This window comes from Macaca thibetana, chromosome 3 (assembly GCF_024542745.1).
Source record: "Macaca thibetana thibetana isolate TM-01 chromosome 3, ASM2454274v1, whole genome shotgun sequence".
In the NCBI taxonomy this organism is placed as follows: domain Eukaryota; kingdom Metazoa; phylum Chordata; class Mammalia; order Primates; family Cercopithecidae; genus Macaca; species Macaca thibetana.
The window spans coordinates 30,145,398-30,166,359 of NC_065580.1; the positions used below are offsets into that span (position 1 = coordinate 30,145,398).

Consider the following 20,962-nt stretch of genomic DNA (forward strand, 5'->3'; position numbering starts at 1 on the left):
AACCCCCGTCTCTCTTAAAAATACAAAATTAGCCGGGTGTGGTGGCAGACGCCTGGAGTCCCAGCTACTCGGGAGGCTGAGGCAGGAGAATCGCTTGAACCTGGGAGGCAGTGGTTGCAGTGAGCCGAGATCACACCACTGCATTCCAGCATAGGTGACAGAGTGAGATTCCATCTCAAAAAAAAAAAAAAAAAAAAAAAAAGAAAAAAAAACACACACACCCCACACAAATCCAGAGTGGGCCATTTTGTCTTAGTTTTTCGTATGCCTCGCTATTTAGATTTGTCTGGTTCTTTTCTTATGATTGCATTTAGGTCAAACCTTTTTTGGAAGAATACTGCATAGACGATAATTTGTCGTTTTTACTGAATCACATCAGGAGTCACATAAAAGCTATTGGTGATGTTTTATTACTTTGGTTAAGACATCAGTTATTTTAGTCTTTGATAGTTCATTATCTAGATAATGGTTACTTTCTATTGTCTGTTTCTTTCTAGTTGTTGTCACTTGGTTTTGTTTTCTCCCCCGCAGACGTGGTCTCGCTCTGTCACCTAGGCTAGAGTGCAGTGGTGTGATCACAGCTCACTGCAGCCTTGACCTCCTGGGCTCAAATAAATGGAACTTCCACCACAGCCTCCGAAGTAGCTGATATTACAAGCATGTACCACCACATCTGGTTAATTTATTTTTTTCTTGCTTTTTTGTGTGGAGATGAGGTCTCACTTTGTTGCCCAGGTTGGTCTTAAGCTCCTGGCTTCAAGTGATCCTTCCACCTCAGCTTCCCAAAGCGCTAGGGTTATAGGTGTGAGCCAGTGTTCCTGGCCTGGCTTTGCTTTTGTTTGACAGATGCTTGATATGTTGTTTAAGAAAAGTTGAAGAGATAAATGATGTTTTCTTCCTGAAATGATTTTCTTTTGCATCTGGCAGGTCTTTATGACAGGAACAGATCTCTTTGAAATTCAAAAAGGAATTGAGCAGATTCTAAACTGTGTTTCAACCTTTTTTTTGTTTTGTTTTCCTAGACAGGGTCTTGCTCTGTCGTCCAGGCTGGATTGCAGTGGCGTGATCATGGCTCACCGCAACCTCTGCATCCTGGGCTCAAGCGATACTCCCACCTCAGCATTCCTGCCCACACCCCCCAGTAGCTGGGACTACAGACACGCCATCATGCCAAGCTAATTTCACCTTGTTGCCCAGACTGGTCCTGAACTCCTAGGGCTCAAGCAGTCTTCCTGCCTCAGTTTCCCAAAGTGTTGGGATTACAGGCATGAGCCCCTGGGCCTGGCCTACTTTCTGTTTCTATGAGTCTTGCTACTTTAGATATCTTATGTAAGTTAGAATCATTCAGTATTTATCTTTTAGTGATAAATGTATTTTCACTTAGTGTAATGTCCTTGAGGTTCATCCATGTTGTAGTGTGTGTCAGAATTTCCTTCTTTTGAAGGCTTAGTAACATTCCACTGCATATATATACATTTGTTTATCCATTTATCCATAGATGGGCATTTAGGTTGCTTCTGTCTCTTGGTTATTGTGAATAATGCTGCATTTGGCTGCAGTTGGACATGGGTGTGCAAATATCTTATCTATTGGAGATCTTTTTTTTTTTTTTTTTGAGTTTAGCTCTGTTGCCCAGGCTGGAGTGCAGTGGCATGATCATGGTTCACTATAATCTCTGCCTCCTGAGTTCAAGTGGTTCTCATGCCTCAGCCTCCCAAGTAGCTGGGATTAACAGTTGTGTGCCACCATGTCTGGCTAATTTTTGTATTTTTGGTAGAGATGGGGTTTTGCCATGTTGGCCAGGCTGGTCTTGAACTCCTGGCCTCAAGTGATCACCCGCCTCCCAAAGTGCTGGGATTACAGGTGTGAGCCAGTGTGCCTGGCCCTGTTTGAGATTTTATATTCAGTTCTTTTAGATATATAGATAGAACTGGGATTTTTGGAACATATGGTAGTTCTATTTTTAATTTTTTGGGAGCCTCCATCCCCATTCCCACCAGTGATGCAAAGGTTCCAATTTTTCCACATCCTTGTTAACACTTATTATTTTCTGAGGTTTTTTGCTTTGTTTTTTTGGATAGTGGTCATTCTGTTGGGTGTGAGGTAATATTTCGTTGTGGCTTTGATTTGCCTTTCCCTATGGTTGGTGATGTTGAGCATCTTTTCATATGCCTGTTAACCATTTGTGTATCTTCTTGGGAGAAATATTTATTCCAGAAATGCCATCCAAGAAATCATTGTCAATTGCAATGATTATGAAACTTTTCCCCTAGGCTTTCTTCTAAGAGTTTTATAGTTTCAGGTCTTACGTTTAGGTCTTTAGTCCTTTTTGAGTTAACTTTTATATGTGATGTAAGGGACTAACTTTGTTCTTTTTCATGTGAATATTCAGTTTTCCTAGCACCATTGTGTAGTCTTGGCACCCTTGTCAAAGATCATTTGAATCCTTTACAGGAGAGTTTATTTCTGGGTCTATTCCATTATATTGGTCTGTGTGTCTGTCTTTATGCTAGTATCATACTGTTTTGATTACTATGGCTTTGTAATAAGTGTTGAAATTAGAAGTATGAGACCTCCAATATTATTCTTTTTTAAGATTTTTTTGGCTCTTTGGGGTCTCTTGAGATTCCATATGAAGGAAACAATTCCATTTTCTGCAGAAAACATCACTGAGATTTTGGTGAAGGTTACATTGAATCTGTAGATTGCATTGGGTAGTACTGAAATCTTAACAATATTAAGTCTTCCAGTCCATGAACATGAGATGTCTTTCATTTATTGGTGTCATCTTTAATTTCTTTCAGCAATGTTTTGTAATTTTCAGTATACAAGTCTTTTGTCTCCTTGGTTAAGCTTATTCCTGAGTATTTTATTCTTTTTTATTCTGTTGTAAATGGAATTGTTTCTTTTCAGATTTTTCATTGTGAGTATGTAGAAGCAACTAATTTTAATCTGTTAATTTTGTGATCTGCAACTTTGCCAAATTCATTTATTAAGTCTAACAGTCTTCTTATGGAATCTTTTGGGTTTTCTACATGTAAGATCATGTAGAATGCTCTTACATTATACGTGACCAGAGATTATTTTATTTCTTCCTTTCAATTTAGATGACTTTTGTTTTTCTTGCCTAATTGCTCTGGCTAGAACTTCGAACACTATGTTGAATAGAAGTGGCAACAGTAGACATCCTAGTCTTGTTCCTGTTAGAAAAGCTTTTTGTCTTCACTGTTGTATGATGTTAGCTGTTGATTTTTGCATATATGGCCTTTATTATGTTGAAGTTGTTTCCTTCCTGGTTTGTTGAGTGTCTTTGTCATGAAAGGGTGTCAAAGTCTGTCAGATGCTTTTTTTGCATAAATTGAGATGACCTTCATTCTGTTAATGTGGTGGATTACTTTGATTTTCATATGTTGAACCATCCTTGCATTCCAGGTATAAATCCCACTTGATGATGATGTATAATCCCTTCAATATGCTGTTGAAAAGCCAGGCATGATGGCTCATGCCTGTACTCTGACCTATTTGGGAGGTTGAGGCAGGAGGATTGCTTAAGGCCAGGAGCTCGAAACCCATCTGGGCAACATAGCAACACCCATCTCTAAATATGAAATTTTGAAAATAAAAATTTAAAAATTGAGAAAAAAATATGCTATTGAGTTCCATTTGTTAGTATTTTATTAAGGGTTTTTGCATTACTATTCATAACAGATGTTATTAGTCTGTAATTTTCTTGTTTCTTCTTCTAGCTTTGGTGTCAGAATAATGCTGGTTTCATAGAATGAGTAGGAAGTGTTCTTTTCAGTTTTTGGAAAGAGTTTGAAAAGGATTAATGTTATTTCTTTACATGTTTTGTAGAATTCACCAGTAAAGCCATTTGTTCCTGGGCTTTTCTTCATTGGGAAGTTTTTCATTACTGATTTAATCTCTTTACAAGTTATAGGTCTATTCAGATTTTCTATTTCTTCATGATTTAGTCTTGGTAGGTTATGTTTCTAGGAATTGTTTATTTCATGTAAGTTATTCAATATGTTCACTTGCAGTTCATAATACTTTTTATAACCCTTTTTATTTCTGTAAAATTGGTAGTAATCTCCTGACTTTCATTTCTGATTATTTAAATCCTCTCTCTTATTTCTTTCTTTCTTTCTTTTTTTTTGACATAGAACCTCACTCTGTCGCCCAGGCTAGAGTGCCGTGGCATGATCTCGGCTCACTGCAACCTCTGCCTCCCGGGTTCAAGCGATTCTCATGCCTTAGCCTCCCAAGTAGCTGGGACTACAGGCAGCTGCTATCAGGCCTGGCTGATTTTGTGTGTGTGTATGTGTGTGAGTGTGTGTGTGTGTGTGTATTTTTAGTAGAGACAGGATTTCACCAGGCTGGTCTTGAACTCCTGATCTGAAGTGATCTGCCCGCCTTGGCCTCCCAAAGAGCTGGGATTAACAGGCATGAGCCACTGCGCCCAGCTCTCTCTTATTTCTTAATCTAGCTTAAGCTTTGTCAATTTTTTTGTTGTTGTTAATTTTGAAATACTTTAAAAACAAGTCACAACACTATGGCCCATTCCATTGTACAAGCTACAGATGCTTGCTTAGCAGCCGAGGGGCACTCTTGAGTACCATATCTGAAAAGTGAATAAAAATCCTTATAAAACAAATATTTAAATAGTTTCCATAGGAACATAAATAATGTGTGAACTATATCCTAGTCTTCCATATTGTCACATCCATGCGAACCCAACTGTTACGAAAAGTGAATAAAAATCCATATAAAACAAATATTTAAATAGTTCCCATAGGAACACAAATAATGTGTGACCCATATACTGGTCTTCCATCTTGCCCCATCCATGCGAACCCAACTCTTATGAAATCCCTTAATTCAAGCAGGACTCATAGTTAACAACAACGAGAGTGATATCTACATATTAATACTAGTGGAAGCACAGGTTGCTGAGTGATGTTTCATTCCATTTGCCCAAGCACAAGTCACAGGCAGGGTGCTAATGTCCTGTTCCTCTATCTGGGGTGGGAGGTCGTGGTTCTAGATTTGCTGCATGAGTTTCGATGCTGGTCCTGACATCACATGTAGATTGTTGGCCTCTGGAATCCAGTGAAAGTAGAAGTAGCAGCAACAGTGTCAGTGCCCATGTTTTTAAAGAGCATCCAATTACCTACATATATTTTGGGCAGATCACACTGCTCAACAATCTGATCAAGGCCATCACATGTTCTTCCCATATGCTGGATGAATAATACTTCTCACTGATGTCGGTCTCTTTTGCAGCAGGGGCTTTACATGTGCATGATCATAAAGGATTGATGAAATGATCCATATACTTCATCATTCATATAATACCTAAAGGTCTGTTCACTTGACTCATCTTCCTTATCAGAGCCTGTCCTTTTTTTTTTTTTTTTTTCTTTTTGAGACAGAGTCTCGCTCTGTCACCCAGGCTGGAGTGCAGTGGCGTGATCTTGGCTCACTGTAAGCTCTGCCTCCTGGGTTCACGCCATTCTTCTGCCTCAACCTCCCAAGTAGCTGGGACTAAGGCACCCGCCACCACACCCGGCTAATTTTTTGTATTTTTTTTTAGTAGAGATGGGGTTTCACCGTGTTAGCCAGGATGGTCTCGATCTCCTGACCTCGTGATCTGCCTGCCTCCAGGATGGTCTCGATCTGACCTCATGATCTGCCCACCTCGGCCTCCCAAAGTACTGGGATTACAGGCGTGAGCCACCGTGCCTGGCCCTGTCTGTTCTTTTAATATGATATTTTTGGCAATGAAGCTGATGCCACATGAAATATCTGCCTGGCTTAGCTGTGACTCTCACTCTAGAGTCTGGTGGAAAATACTTGTCCTATGCTGGGTTGATTACACTGGTAATACTTCAGATTTAAGCCTCACATCCTCAGATCCAGGAAAGCAACTGCTAGTATCAAGCAGTTACATACTGAAACCAAACTCAACTCCTGTGTCAAAGACACAGTGGACATTGGAGGCTACCTGCATAAAGGTCTCAGGATTGGTACAGCTACTTCCTACATGGAAGCTGACACCAGTGACATCAATATTTAGCTCTTTTGCCCATTCCAGAAGAAGCCTGCTGGCTTTGAGCTTGGCACCAGATTTAACACTGAGGTGACGGACTGCTTTGGAATCATCATTTGCAATCTTAAAAACCAACTCTGCTTTGAGTGTGTTCTGGCAACTGACATCAACTTGACCTTATTACCGAAAATCATCATCTGGACTCCATTATCGGCAGTGTACTTAATTTGAGACATTTGTTTACAAGAATTTGCATAGATAAACCTCTTTTGGGGGCATCCCCAGAATCTGCACCAATTGTATTTCAGCCTTGCTAGCACAGTCAAATCCTGTCCCAATGGCAGTGAGAGTCTTCATGATGGCTCTGCTATCATTATGTTTGACTCCATGAAAGGGGGTGACATGAGGAAGAGTTTTTAACCATCTTAGATATATCTTTAGAATGTCTCTAAGGTCCATGACATAGAAGCCATCCTAATCATCATCAGAAGAAAATTCATTAAATTTTTGGTCCAGAATGTCCTTGGCAGTAAAACCTTCATCAAGGAAGTGAGTGGCAGTGAAACTCTTCATTACTAAACTTTTCATGGTTTCTTGATGTTCCTCTGAAACACAAAATGGAAAACTAAGAGATGGAATTGAAAGAAATATTTCCAGATTCTCACAAAGACAGTTCTCCAGGAATTCCAAATCCTGCCTCTTGTGCCCTCAGAGCAGCAGTGGAAACATTCTCAGAACACCTGGGTACCACGGAAAGTGAAGATGCTGCTCTCTGAGCCAGAGCTACAGGACCTCTCTGCTGTGCCTGTCAGTGCCTTGCTTCTGCTCGCCAGAGATGCTGGCCCAAGGTAGCGCTGGAGCTGTTGGCAGAGGGGCGGCCAGTGACTGCGGCTGCCGGGACTGACCTTGTTGATCTTTTTGTAGCATCCCCTTGATTTTCCTATCCTCTCTTTTGTTAATCTTTGCCATAAATCTTTATTAGTTCCTTCTTTCTGCTAGCTTTGGATTTAGTTTGTTCTTTTTCTGGTTCCTTAAGGTATAAAATTAGGTTGTTGACTTGAGTCCTTTTTTTCTTTTTTAATGTAAGCATATACAGTTATACATTTTATTTCTCAGCACAGTTTTTGTTGCATCCCATACATTTTGGTATGTTGTGTTTTTTATGCTAGTTCAGTTTAGTTCAGTTTTATACTAGATTTTATACTAGTTCAGTTTAATATGCAACATTGGGGTTTTTGTTCTGTTTTATTTTCTAAACATAAACACAGAAACACAATACAAATGTATAACTTAGTGAGTTACTATATGCGGATGTCCTTTTAGCCACCACCCAAGTCAAGAAACATCTTCATTTGTCTGAAGATGTTTTCTGATTTCCCTTCCTTGACCCATTGGTTTTTTTAAGAGTATGTTGTTTAATTTCCACATATTTGGGAAATTTCTAGTTTCCCTTTTGCTGTTGACTCCTAGTTTTATTTAATTGTGATCAGAAAAGATATTTTGTATGATTTCAGTCTTTGAAAATTTATTAAGACTTACTTTGTGGCCTAACGTATCAGTCTTTTTAAGGAGTGGTATATTTCTTGTTTCTGTCACTGGGTCCCAACTCGAGAGTTTGGAGTATTTACCAGGGCTCCTCTTCGATATCTCTGAATTCCAGTTTTGATTTCCCCAGTCTTGTGAGAATGTCCAGAGATCTTCAGCTTCTTAGCCTCGTGTCTTCCACTTTCAAATTGGCAAATGCCATGAGGGGAAAAGTGGAGCCGAAGAGTGAACTGAACTCTATGCTCTTCCATTCCCTTCTCTCTGGGATCTGTGGCCTCATATTTTAGCGTTGGTGTCTTTAAAAACGTTCTTTGTCGGGAGTATTTAGTGAATTTTTTTTTCTTTTTTTTTTTTTGAGACCAAGTCTTGCTCTGTTGCCCAGGTTGAAGTGCAGTAGCGTGTTCTTGGCTCACTGCAACATCCACCTCCTGGGTTCAAGCGATTCTCCTGCCTCAGCCTCCTGAGTAGCTGGGATTACAGGTGCGTGCCATCACACCAGGCTAATTTTTGTAGTTTTAGTAGAAATGGGGTTTCACCATATTAGCCGGGTTAGTCTCGAACTCCTGACCTCAAGTGATCTGCCTGCCTCGGCCTCCCAAAGTGCTGGGATTGCAGGCTTGAGCCACTGCGCCTGGTCTTAGTGAATCTTTTCTGGTGGTTTATGAATTGGTGTAATAATACCAGATGGTCTGTTATAACCAAAGTTGAAACACCTGATAAATGTTATGAGAGAGGTAGCATTATTGTTTAGGGAGCATATGGACATGAAACTAACTCCTATGTGTTGTTAAAAAGCTTTGCTACCTTTTCTAAACAAATTTTATAGAAAAAAGTCTTACAGGCCAGATGTGATTGTTCATGCCAGTAATCCTAGCACTTTGGGAGGCTGAGGCAGGCAAGCCCAGGAGTTTGAGACCAACTTAGACATTATAGCAAGACCTGGCTCTACAAAAAAAAAAAAAAAAAAAAAAATTAGCTGGGTGCCGTGATGTATGCCTGTAGTCCCAGCTATGCAGGAGGCTAAGGTAGGCAGATCACTTGAGCCCAAGAATTTGAGGCTACAGTGAGCTGTGATGGTGCCACTGCCCTCCAGCCTGAGTGACAGAGAGAGGCCCTGTCAAAAAAAATTTACAAGATCTGTATCACTTTTAAAAAAATTGAATATAAAGTACAAGTTATTTTTAATAAAAAGGTAATTACAAAAGACATTTTAAAAATAATCAAACAGCCGGGTGCAGTGGCTCATGCCTGTAATCCCAGAACTTTGGGAGACCAAAGCAGGCAGATCACCTGAAGTCAGGAGTTTGAGACCAGCCTGGCCAACATGGTGAAACCCCGTCTCTACTATAAATACAAAAATTAGCTGGGTGTGGTGGCACATGCCTGTAATCCCAGCTACTTGGGAGGCTGAGGCAGGAGAATCTCTTGAACCTGAGAGGCGGAGGTTGCAGTGAGCTGAGATTGTGCCATTGTACTCCAGCTTGGCCAACAAGAGCGAAATTCCTTCTCAAAAAAAAAAAAAAAAAATCAATCATCATCAAAGGTGCTTGAAAAATAAATTTCCTGTGCATCCCTACCCTCCAAGTTAACCAGTTTTGCATCTCTACCTCTAAGATTACTGGTTTGCCAGGGGGTAAGTAATTGTTTTGTTTTGTTTTGTTTTGCTTCTGCCCTTCATTTTTGAGGTCTCTACTTTTAAGGAGATAGAAATGTTTAAAGTCAGAAGTACAGATAATTGAGGATGATACGGTTGGTGTTTTCTGCTAGTTTCTATCGTTTAGTTTCTGCACAATGTGGCACTGCACAAGCAATTTTTTCCCCAAGGGTCTTGACCCTGGTGGGTTGACAGGTGGATTTCATTTGGGAAAAAGATTTTTTTGTTTGTTTGTTTGTTTTGAGACAGAGTCTCACTCTGCTGCCCACGCTGGAGTGCAATGGTGCAATCTTGGCTCACTGCAACCTCCGCCCCCTGGGTTCAAGCAATTCTCCTGCCTCAGCCTCCTGGGTAGCTGGGACTACAGGCACACACCACCACGCCTGGCTAATTTTTGTATTTTTAGCAGAGATGGGGTTTCACCATGTTGGCCAGGCTGGTCTAGAACTCCTGACCTCAGGTGATACACCAGTCTCGTTCTCCCAAACTGCTGGGATTACAGGTGTGAGCCACTGCGCCCAGCCTACATTGGGGTTTTTATTGTTGTTCTGTTTTGTTTTCTAAATGTAAACACAGAAACACAATGCAAATGTGTAGCTTAGTGAATTACTATATACGGATGTCCTTGTAACCACCACCTAAGTCAAGAAATAGAACTTTGAGCACAGTGGTTCAAACCTGTAATCCTGGCACTTTGGGAGACCGAGGCAAGAAGATTGCTTGAACCCAGAAGTTTGAGACCAGCCTGGATAACATAGCGAGACCCTGTCCCATTTTTATAAAAAAAGAAAAGAAAAGAAATAGAACTTTACTGGCCATTCCACTCCAGAAGCTATTCTTGTACCATTTGACATAACTACTTTCCTCCCCCATAGAGGTAACCACTGTCCTTTTATAATAATCTTTTGTGTTTCTTTATGGTTTTATACTTAGTGGCTTAGTGGGTCCAGCTGGTTCTTCTTGTTTTTTTTTTTTTTTTTTTTTTTTTTGAGCCGGAGTTTTGCTGTTGTTGCCCAGGCTGGAGTGCAGTGGTGCAATCTTGGCTTACTGCAATCTCCGCCTCCTGGGTTCAAGCAGTTCTCCTGCCTCAGCCTCCTGAGTAACTGGGATTACAGGCACCTGCCACCATGCCCAGCTAATTTTTTGTATATTTAGTAGAGATGGGGTTTCATCGTGTTGGCCAGGCAGGTCTCGAATTTCTGACCTCAGGTGATCCACCCGCCTTGGCCTCCCAAAGTGCAGGGATTACAGGTGTGAGCCACCGTGCCCGGCCTGTTTTTTAATATGTTTTCTGAGTGTCTTAATCTGCAGGTTCTCTCTCTGTTAATTTTTTTTTTTTTTTTTTTTTTAGACAGAGTCTTGCTCTGTAGCCCAGGCTGGAGTGCGAAGTGTGATCAATGCTCACTGCAGCCTTAAACTCCTGGGCTCAAGGGATCCTTGCCCTCAGACTCCCGAGTAGCTGGGACTAAGGGGCATGCCACCACACATGGCAAATTTTTCAAAAATTTTTCCTAGAGACAGGGTCTTGCTTGTTACCCAGGCTGGTCTCAAACTCCTGGCCTCAAGCGATCCGCCTGCTTTGGCCTCACAGAGTGCTGGGGCTACAGGCGTGAGCCACAACACCTGGCCTCTGTAGATTATTTATCTGTTGAACTATCAGGGCCATTTGACCTGTAGAGTTTCCCACAGTGGATTTTGCTGATTTTATTGTCATGATTCAGTTCTACTCTCCTTTGTTTTTCCTGCAAATTAGCTGCTGGATCTAGAGGCTCAATGAGGCACAGATTTGATTCCCTTGTTATTTTGGTATCTCCTTTCATCAAGAGGCACATAAGTGTTTGGTTTTCTGGTGGTTCTGATTGTTTACCACGATGAAGCAGATTACCCCAAAACTTAAGTGATTTGAAATAAAAACCATTTTATTGTATCTCATAACTTTGTTGATCAGGAATTTGAGCGGGCTCAAATCAGCATCCGGGATCCTGATTGTGCTCCTTCGGGTTTCATCCATTTGGTGGCTGAGCTTGTCTGGAGGTTCTAAGATGGCTTCATTTACATGCCTGACAGTCTGGTGGGAATGACTGGAAGCCTGGATTCAGTTGGGCCCCTCTAGCTTTCCATGTAGTCTCAGGGCTCTACCACGTTCTCTCCAGCAGAGTAGTCTTAAGTTTTTACAGGCAGTGGCTTTCCTCAGAGTAGTGTTCAGGATACCAAGGCAGAAGCTCCAAAGATTCCTTTGACTTAACCTTGAAAGTTCCAGAATGTCACTTCCTGCCATATTCTGTCAGTTATGCAAGGTATCAAGGCCAGTGCAGATTCAAAGGCATGTAGATTCTACCTTTCAGTGTAGGATTAGCATTATATTCACAGCTATCTTTAATCCACCTTATTCTTTTTTGTGTGTGATGTAACTAGCTGTTATTGTTCAGTGCTTAATCCATTAATTGTGGGTTGTGAAGTGTTAATATTCTAAATCTGTTATTTCTTTACTTACATGCTGTTAGGTTAGTGCCAAAGTAATTGTGGTTTTTGCCATTGTAATACTTCTATAAAGAGACTCTTCTCATCTGTTAGGTTACTTAGGAGTACAGTTTATATAGGAAAACCAAGATAAATACATGATTTTTTTCCCTTGTAAGATAATGAGTTTATATCTGCTTGTAATTGTTACCAAAAATGGCCTGTGGTGGACAGTTTGTTTTTTCCTTGTATCCCTTGCTGAATCCAAAATTGTCCTATCTCTGGCCAGCTGGTTGCCTCCTTGGCTCCTCAGTACTTTTGAAATGACTCTAGTAGTCTTATTGTCTTCTGTCCTTTCTAGTATGACAAGATGTATCATGGGCCTATCTTGTATATTTAATATTGGTATCTTTTAGTGGGAAATTGAATTTAAAGGCTACAGTGTAGGCGCTAGGGATGCAACTTGTTACTGAGTTGGACAGTATGTTTAGGGCTTTCAGTGGATAGAGCTAGGGAATTGTATATATTTTATATATCTATATAGGATATATAAATTATCTATGTGTGTGTATACATATGTAGAAAAGTAGGTATATAAATAGTGGGTATAAGTACTTAAAGGTAAAATACCTCATGAATTTATATTGCCTTTTCAACTACAGCATTATAAAGTTTTTAACTTAAGCCTTTTTGTCTGCACTTCTTTTCTTCCATACTGAGAATCCAGGTTGTGAGGGACACAGACGGTGATAGAATATCTCATAATTACTCAGTAGCTCTGTCCCACATTAGCCTAGTCAGTAGCCTCAGACTAACAATGCTAACACTACTACCATCAGTATGTACACTGAAAACAAGCGTAGTTTTGCATGTGCTCTCCCCTTTCTTCCACACTGTGTCTATACATAGCTTGTAATCATTACATACCATTTCTCTTTTGACCTTCATTTATTCGTAATTGTTGTAATAAACTATGGTTAATATTCACCCCCAGTCCTTACATTGATGCCTTGTTCTCTCTAATCAGTTTGATTGTCCAAAGCTCTTTTTTTTTTTTTTTTTTTTTTTAAGCAGATTGTTTAGGAAGGGCTTTTAGGAATAATATCTACATTCTTGCAAGTAACAGTTTCTGGCCTTTATAATTGAAAATCAGTTTGACTTGACATAAAATCTTTGTCACATTTTCTTTCTTAGCATGTCTTTACCATGTTCTTTCATTTTCTTCTGCCATGAAGTGTTCAAGTCAAAGTAGATGATAATCTAATTTTTTCCCTTGTAAATCATTTGCTGTTTTTATATAGATGTCCAAATTATTTTATTCTTTTTCTTTAAGTATATTAATTTTACCAGATTATGTCTCAGTATTGGTTATTCTGGGTTGGTATTTTTAGGTATATGATATACTCTTTCAATGTATAGTTCTATGTCTTTCTCTCTTACCACCCAACATTTCAGAAACCTTTTCTGTTTTTTTTTTTTTTTTTTTAAGAGATGGGGTCTTGCTCTGTCACCCAGGCTGGAGTGTAGTGATGGGATTATATTCATTTATTTACCCTTCCTCTTTTGATAACTTTGATACCAAATTTTTTAAATTAAAAAAAAATTAGTAGCAGGATCATAGCGCACTGTAACCTCAAACTCCTGGGCTCAAATGATTCTTCCTCCTCAGCCTCCTTAGTAATTAGGACTACAGGCACACACCACCACACCCAGCTAATTTTTTAAATTTTTGTAGAGGCAGTATCTTGCTATGTTGCTCAGGCTGGTCCCAAACTCCTGGCGTCAAGCCTCCCACCTCCGCCTCCTAAAATGCTGGGATTATAGGCGTAAACTGCCTTGCCCAACTAGGAACATTTTCTTGAATTACAGTTTTTGATAATTGTTCCGTTTCCTTGTTTTGATTTTCTTCTTCAGAGATCTCTGTTGTCTAGATGTTAGATCTTTGTCTCTGTTCAATATTTGTCATTTCCTCTTGAATCTTTAAAATTTTTTTTTTATTTTGAAAACTCCATGTGTTTCTCTTAAGACATTATCTGATGTGTTTAGTCACAGTGAAATTCCTCCTAGTCTTCATCTCTGAAGGGATTTTCTTCTTTAATTTGTTTTTTTTCTGAGATTTTTACCGCATTTCTGAAATTTTCCTTCCCAATTCTGTTCTTCCGTATCTTGTATCATTTTCTTAACGTTGTTTAGCTCATTTTGAAATAATAGGCTAGGTTTTTAAACCTGTTTTTCTGGTCTTCTTTCCTCATAAGGTGTTACTCTGCTTATTTTCTCTTTCAGCCATGTATGACATTTGACCTCAGTTGCTTATTTTCTGTGAAATTAGTTTTTCTGAATTTCTAGAAGAAGGTTTGATTAAGGATAATACTTTCAACCTTTTCTTCCTTCATTTCTATTATACTTGTCCTATATTATTTTGAGTTTTTTTCACAGGAGTTTTTCCTCAGTTGGGGTCTTTTCCTCATTGTTTGGTTTCAAGGTTTTATAAAGGCTAAACTATTGGCATCCCCTTCACACTTATACTCACTGGCTATTGGATTGGGTAAAACCTCCTCCATTTTCTTTTTTTTTTTGAGACGGAGTCTCACTCAGCCGCCCAGGCCGAGTGCAGTGGTGTGATCTCGGCTCACTGCAACCACCGTCTCCCGGGTTCAAGTGATTCTCCTGTCTCAGCCTCCAGAATAGCTGGGATTACAGGCACCCGCCACCATGCCCAGCTAATTTTTGTATTTTAGTAGAGATGGGGTTTCACCATGTTGGCCAGACTGGTCTTGAACTCCTGACCTCAGGTGATCTGTGTGCCTCGGCCTCCCAAAGTGCTGGGATTACAGGCATGAGCCACTGCGCCCGGCCCAACCTTCTCCATTTTCAACTGCCATCCTCAGATTGGCTCCTTGTACTTTCCAGTGAATCTCTGTTGGTTCTTGGTGTTTCTCTGTTCTTAGGTCCATTAGATGCCATGTTGTTTGCCTCTGCTTCCACGTTTACTGAGACTAAAACTACACAGGTCTTACAGATGTCACTGGCTTGTCTCTTTCCACTTATATTTTGGGGTTCTTGTAGATACCCTTGGAGATAACTAGACAACACCTAGTTTTGTTGCTGTCTAATGCTCTGTTTTTATGAGGGATTTGTGGAGATTGTATAAAGCTTCATAGAATCTTTTTGCTATTTAAAAATATATCAGCTAGGCATGGTAGCTCACGCCTGGAATCCCAGCACTTTGGGAGGCCAAGGCAGGAGGATTGCTTGAGTTTAGGAGTTCAAGACCAGCCTGGGCAACATGGTAAAACCCCATCTGTACAAAAAATACAAAAATTAGCTGGGTGTGGTAGCAGACACCTGTAGTTCCAACTACTAGGGGGCTGAGGCAAGATTATCTCTTGAGCCCAGGAGGTCGAGGCTGCAGTGAGCTGAGATCGTGCCACTGCACTCCAGCCTGGGTGACAGAGTGAGACCCTGTCTCAAAAAATAAAAAGATATTAATGTGAGCAAAGTAAAGATATTCTGATGGTATATTAAATCATAGGCGTGCTTGGATTACTGGTTAATCAATGGCTAAAAACTTTGGAAGATTTTTTACTTGAGAAAGGAAAATTGGTGCTATTAGTACTACATTAATTCATTAAACTTTTGTTGAATACGTTTGAGACGCGATGCTTGGACTAAAAAGTACAAAAATTAGTAAAATATACTATATCTGTAAAGAAGTTAACACCTCATGCTTACTTTGTACCCCTTATTTCATCGAAAGCTAATGTTGGGGTTTTTTGGTGGGGGGTGGGAGGGGTGGTTTTTTAAAAAACAGGGTGCCTGTTGCCTGGGCTCAAGCAATGCTCTCGCCTCAGCATCCCAGGTAGCTGGAACTACAGGTGCATGCCACCATGCGCAGCTAATTTTTTATTTTTTAGTTTTTAGTTTTTTTAGACAGGGTCTCACTCTGTCACCCAGGCTGGAATACAGTGGTGCAATCTCGGCTCACTGCAACCTCTGCCTCCTGAGTTCAAGCTATTTTCCTGCCTCAGCCTCTTGAGTAGCTAGGATTACAGGAGAGTGCCACCACACTCGACTAATTTTTTTGTATTTTTAGTACAGACAGCGTTTCACCATGTTGGCCAGGCTGGTCTTGAACTCCTGACCTCAGGTGATCTGCTTGCCTCTGCCTCCCAAAGTGGTGAGATTACAGGCATGAGCCACTGTGCCGGGCCCCAGCTAATTTTTTAAATTTTTTGTAGAGGCACGGGGGTCTTGTCATGTTGCCCAGGCCAGTGTCAAAACTTCTGGGCTCAAACAATCCTCCCCCTTTGGTCTCCCAAAGTGCTGTGATTATAGGCATGAGCCACACGCCCAGCCTAAAGCTAAGTTTTATGTCAGTAAATCTGTAATTAGGAAATTCAGGGTCTTTATTTTCCATTTACTTTAGGAACTTGTACAAGCCGTTTATTCTACCTGTTTCTATATCTTAACTTGCTTCATATCTATCTTTGGAAAGATCTTGAAGGATACACAAGGGATTATGTATTACTTGTGAAGAGCTCTGTCTTCATAAGAAATTGACCCCTTCTCTTTACAATATACACTGTTCCTGAATTGAGGTTGAAATTTTTTTCAGTCCATTATTGCCAGTCCATGTTAGTCGTCTTCCAGAGGCTGTTTAGCATAGAATTGGATTAGAATTAAACTAATTAACTAGTTGTCTACAATCTACTGCATGATTTTGTTTACAAAGTTGTCTTCAAAATATGGCTCCCCTTTATAATTGTGACTAGCTACTAGAGACCAGATTTTATACTTTGGTTCTTTTTATTATGTCTGTAGATAAGTTTATTTTTCCGTTGAAAGTGATTTCAGTAGCATATGTAGCACTTTGCCAAGTCGTAATTCATCAGAAAATAATTGAAGGGACCAGGCACGGTGGCTCATGCCTGTAATCCCAGCACTTTGGGAGGCCGAGGCAGGAGGATCACCTGAGGTCAGGAGTTCAAGATCAGCCTGGCCAACATGGTGAAACCTCGCCTCTACTAAAAATACAAATATTAGCTGGGTGTGGTGGTGCACATCTGTAATCCCAGCTAGTCGGAAAGCTGAGGCAGGAGAATCACTTGAACCTGGGAGGCAGGGGTTGCAAGTGAGCCTAGATTGTGCCGCTGCACTCCAGCCTGGGTGACAGAGCGGGACTCTGTCTCCAAAAAAAGAAAGAAAATAATTGAAGGATGTGAAATATTTACTTGAGCCAAGATAGCTTTTCTTCTGTTTTATCAGGAACTAATAATTGAAATGTAGGGCTACTGAGACCAATATAAAATATATTCTTATATTTATAGATATATTAAAACAGCTTCTGGATTCAATTCTTAGAGTGAACAAAGCTTTATTTTAAGCAAGAAAAGAGAAGAAACATCCAACCATAGATTAGGACTGGAAATTATACAGTGGAAATTATTTGGTGGAGACTTTTGGGACATTTTTCTTCATATTCTTGACACCTACACAGTCATTCAAATCAACAAGATTGTATCTATTAATTTAACTGATACCTCTCGTGCTTTCCTAGAATTAGTCAGATTTTAGGTAATTACTTTGTTGAACAGAGCATATAACAATGTATTTTGAACTGTTGGCTGAATTACTAGGTGATTTAGCTTGTCAGATTTTTCTTTATACGTTGGTCTAAATATGTTTATATAAGTATTGAGATTGTGGCATTAACATTAGAAAAGTAGTCTTCTTTAAGACATCTTTGTCTAATACGCTTTCAGGTTCATGCATGGGAGATCTCAGACCAGTTGTTACAGATCCGACAGGATGTGGAATCATGCTATTTTGCTGCACAGACCATGAAAATGAAGATTCAGACCTCATTTTATGAGCTCCCCACAGACTCTCATGCCTCTTTACGGGACTCATTGCTAACCCATATCCAGAACTTGAAAGACTTGTCACCTGTCATTGTAACGCAGGTAAATCCTGTGCTTCTCATTAGAGAAATTTGTATGGCCATTTGAATTTATCAGGATTATTTTAATTGGTATTGCTAGGCCATGTGAGGTAATGTTAACTTCATTACAGATATACTGCTGTATTCTTGTAAGTGGATAGAAAATGAAATTTTTAATCTTTTGTATTAATCTTAGAGTTCATTTGGTTTTGAACTAACTTAATACCAGAAGTGGTTAAGGTGAGTATGTGTTTTCACAGGCATGCTAGGTCAGAGGTTTAGGTAGTTGCCTTTTAAGAAATCCTTTCTGGGCTGATTGGCTTTAGTAAAGGTCTCATGAATGAAAGGTTGAACTAGAGTATCTGTCCTTTTCCCCCTTGGACAGGGAAATACATTAGATAGGAAAACCGGAAGCTTCTGTGAGTACATACTCACATGTGTCCTCTGCCTGGCATAGAAGTGTCCTTGAAGAGGAGGCTTTTGCTTAAGTCTTCAAGATGAGAAATGGAAAGAGAAGGGAAATGGCAATCCATTATTTGAGAACTGAGTCAAAGGTCTGACTTTGTTAGTAGCTTTGACCTTTGGCATAGTATAATTTATATGTCTGTGAAGTTCTGTGGTATTGCCAAATAAAAGTAAATATTGATATATTTTGAGGAATGTCCATATTCTGTTGTTTGACTTTTCTGTTTTTTTTTTCTTTAATTTTTAAAAGTTAACTCTTAAATTTCAGCAATTTATAGCTAACCCAGAAGAGTTTATATCAGATACATATAACTGAAGGTTGGGAGAAGTGGGGGAGGGGAGGTTAGTCTAGTTGTTATATTGTTTGGAAGAAATGTAATTTCTTTGCTTCCCAATTAATATTTATTGTAACCCTATTTCTGTTCATCTGTCTTCATTTATTCTCTCTTATTCAGCTGGCTTTAGCAATAGCAGATCTTGCCCTACAGATGCCTTCCTGGAAGGGATGTGTGCAAACACTGGTGGAAAAGTAAGTAATTTATATTGACTGTATATTAGCATTTGGAATTGCCATTAACCTACACAGAGAAATTTGTTGGCAATAGCTAGATATTTGACTATTTACCTGAACTCTTAACATAGAATTATGTTATTAACCTTTGTTAGATTAAGTGAAACTTATCTAAAATTTTAAATACCACTGAAATATATTGTGTGGGTTGTAAAAGACTAGTAATTTATGTAACACACACTTCTTGAATTAATTGCAGCAAAGTCTTTTATTAAAAGCCTTGTGGATCACTCTCACTAACTGGCATGACAGCCGTTTCGTAAAAATATAGAATTTAAGAGTATATTAAATGAGAAGTTGTTATGAATATATGTTCTTACTAATTGGGGTTTGTTTCACGTTTATCAGAGGGACAGTATTCTTTTTAGACACACAGAACTTGCTACTTTGAAACAAGCGTTCCTTCTGGGTCCTGGCAAGATAATCTTGATATTTGCTTGCATTTGGTTGGGAAGTTATTTTTGAACAAAGTCTAGATGTACTTTTTACTTACAATGTAGTGTGTCATTACAGCCTTTTATGGATAACTTTTTATTTATTTTATTTTATTTTGAGCTGGAGTTTCACTCTTGTTGCCCAGGCTGGAGTTCAGTGGTGTGATCTCGGCTCACTGCAACCTCCGCCTCCCAGGTTCAAGTGATTCTTCTGTCTCAGCATCCCAAGTAGCTGAGATTACAGGCATGTGCCACCACGCCCAGCTAATTTTTATGTTTTCAGTAGAGGCGGGGTTTGGCCAGGCTGGTCTCGAACTCCTGACCTCAAGTAATCTGCCCACGTAGGCCTCCCAAAGTGCTGGGATTACAAGTGTGAGCCACCTCACCCAGCCTGTATAACTTTTTAAAAAATTATTTTTATTTTTTTTGAGACACAGTCTTGCTATGTCACCCAGGCTGGAGTGCAGTGGCACAGTCATGGCTCACTACAACCTCAGCCTCAACCTACCGGGCTCAAGTGATCCTCCCACCTCAGCCTCCTGAATGGATAGCTTATTTTTTAAAGAAAAATTTTATTGGGGAAATTGACACATGCTCCTTGAAAAAATTCTAACAGTATGGAAGCGAACCCCATCCTCTCTCCCTATCCTTATATATTGTTTTTGAAACAGGGTCTCGCTCTGTCACCCAGGCTGAAGTGCAGTGGTGTGATCATGGTTCACTGGAACCTGCAACTCTTGGGCTCATGAGATCCTTCTGCCTCAGTCTCCTAAGTAGCTGGGATTACAGATGCACACCACTGTGCCTGGCTAATTAAAAAATTTTTAATGTAGGGACGGTCTCCCTGTGATACCCAGGCTGGTCTTGAACTTGTGGGCTCAGGTGATCCTCCTGCCTTGGCCTCCCAAAGTGCTGGGATCATAAGCATGAGCCAGCACACCTGGCCCTTAACCCTGTATTTTACAAGCAACCACTATTAACAATTGGCTATGTAGAGTTTCCTTTATGCATTTTAAAATAAATAAGTGCATATATATTTTAATGTACAAATACCTATATATTTGTTCACCCATATTCAATATGTTTCATACATGTTTTTCAGTTACTACATTGTGGACATTTTTTCATGTTAGGACATATAGATATCACGTTCATTATAATGGCTATGTTTCATTGAAAAACTGTCCTTTTTTTAATCTTAACTAATTGTGGAGGACATTTATGTTTATATCTTTTTTCTCTCCCTTAATAGTGGTGGGAATGCTGCTTTTGTTGTGAGTTACTCTGATGGCTGTTATCTTACGTGATTGTGTATTTTCTGTCTATAAATAACATATCTCCCCTTTTTTCTTTTGCAGATACAGCAATGATGTTACTTCTTTGCCTTTTTTGCTGGAGATCCTTACAGTGTTACCTGAAGAAGTACATAGTCGTTCCTTACGAATTGGAGCTAATCGACGCACAGAAATTATAGAAGATCTGGCCTTCTACTCTAGTACAGTAGTGTCTCTATTGGTGAGTAAGTTTGAAATACTAAGTTGCTGCATAAAGGCAGAAAACCATGATGGTTATTTTGTAATCCAATTGCATTATTGTGAAATAGCTTTCTTTGCAAAATTTAATGATGATGCTTTGGCATTTATGTAACACCTTACCATTACAACATACTTTCAGAAACTATGCTTTTTAAGTTTCTGTATAATCCTCTAAAGGTGACGTTATCTCTTTTATGAATGAAAAATGGACTTTAGAGTTATACAACTGTTAATTCAGAATTTGAACTAAGGCCATCTCATTGTATATCTTGTGCTCTTCTACTGCTTAATGCTCCAAACTGTTGACT

General features: G+C 39.6%; 1 protein-coding gene and 1 pseudogene across 2 annotated transcripts in view; one reads left to right on the forward strand and one right to left on the reverse strand.

The window, feature by feature from the left end:
* Window positions 1-20,962, forward strand: part of TNPO3 (transportin 3) — a 101,869-nt gene that overhangs the window by 19,769 nt on the left and 61,138 nt on the right. For both annotated transcript variants that reach the window (XM_050782518.1, XM_050782519.1), the window contains exons 2-4: window positions 17,471-17,671; window positions 18,570-18,643; window positions 20,478-20,634. In XM_050782518.1, coding sequence (XP_050638475.1) covers window positions 17,471-17,671; window positions 18,570-18,643; window positions 20,478-20,634 — 432 coding nt within the window. The remainder of the gene's footprint in view (window positions 1-17,470; window positions 17,672-18,569; window positions 18,644-20,477; window positions 20,635-20,962) is intronic.
* LOC126949748 (ornithine decarboxylase-like) lies at window positions 4,918-6,976 on the reverse strand (annotated as a pseudogene).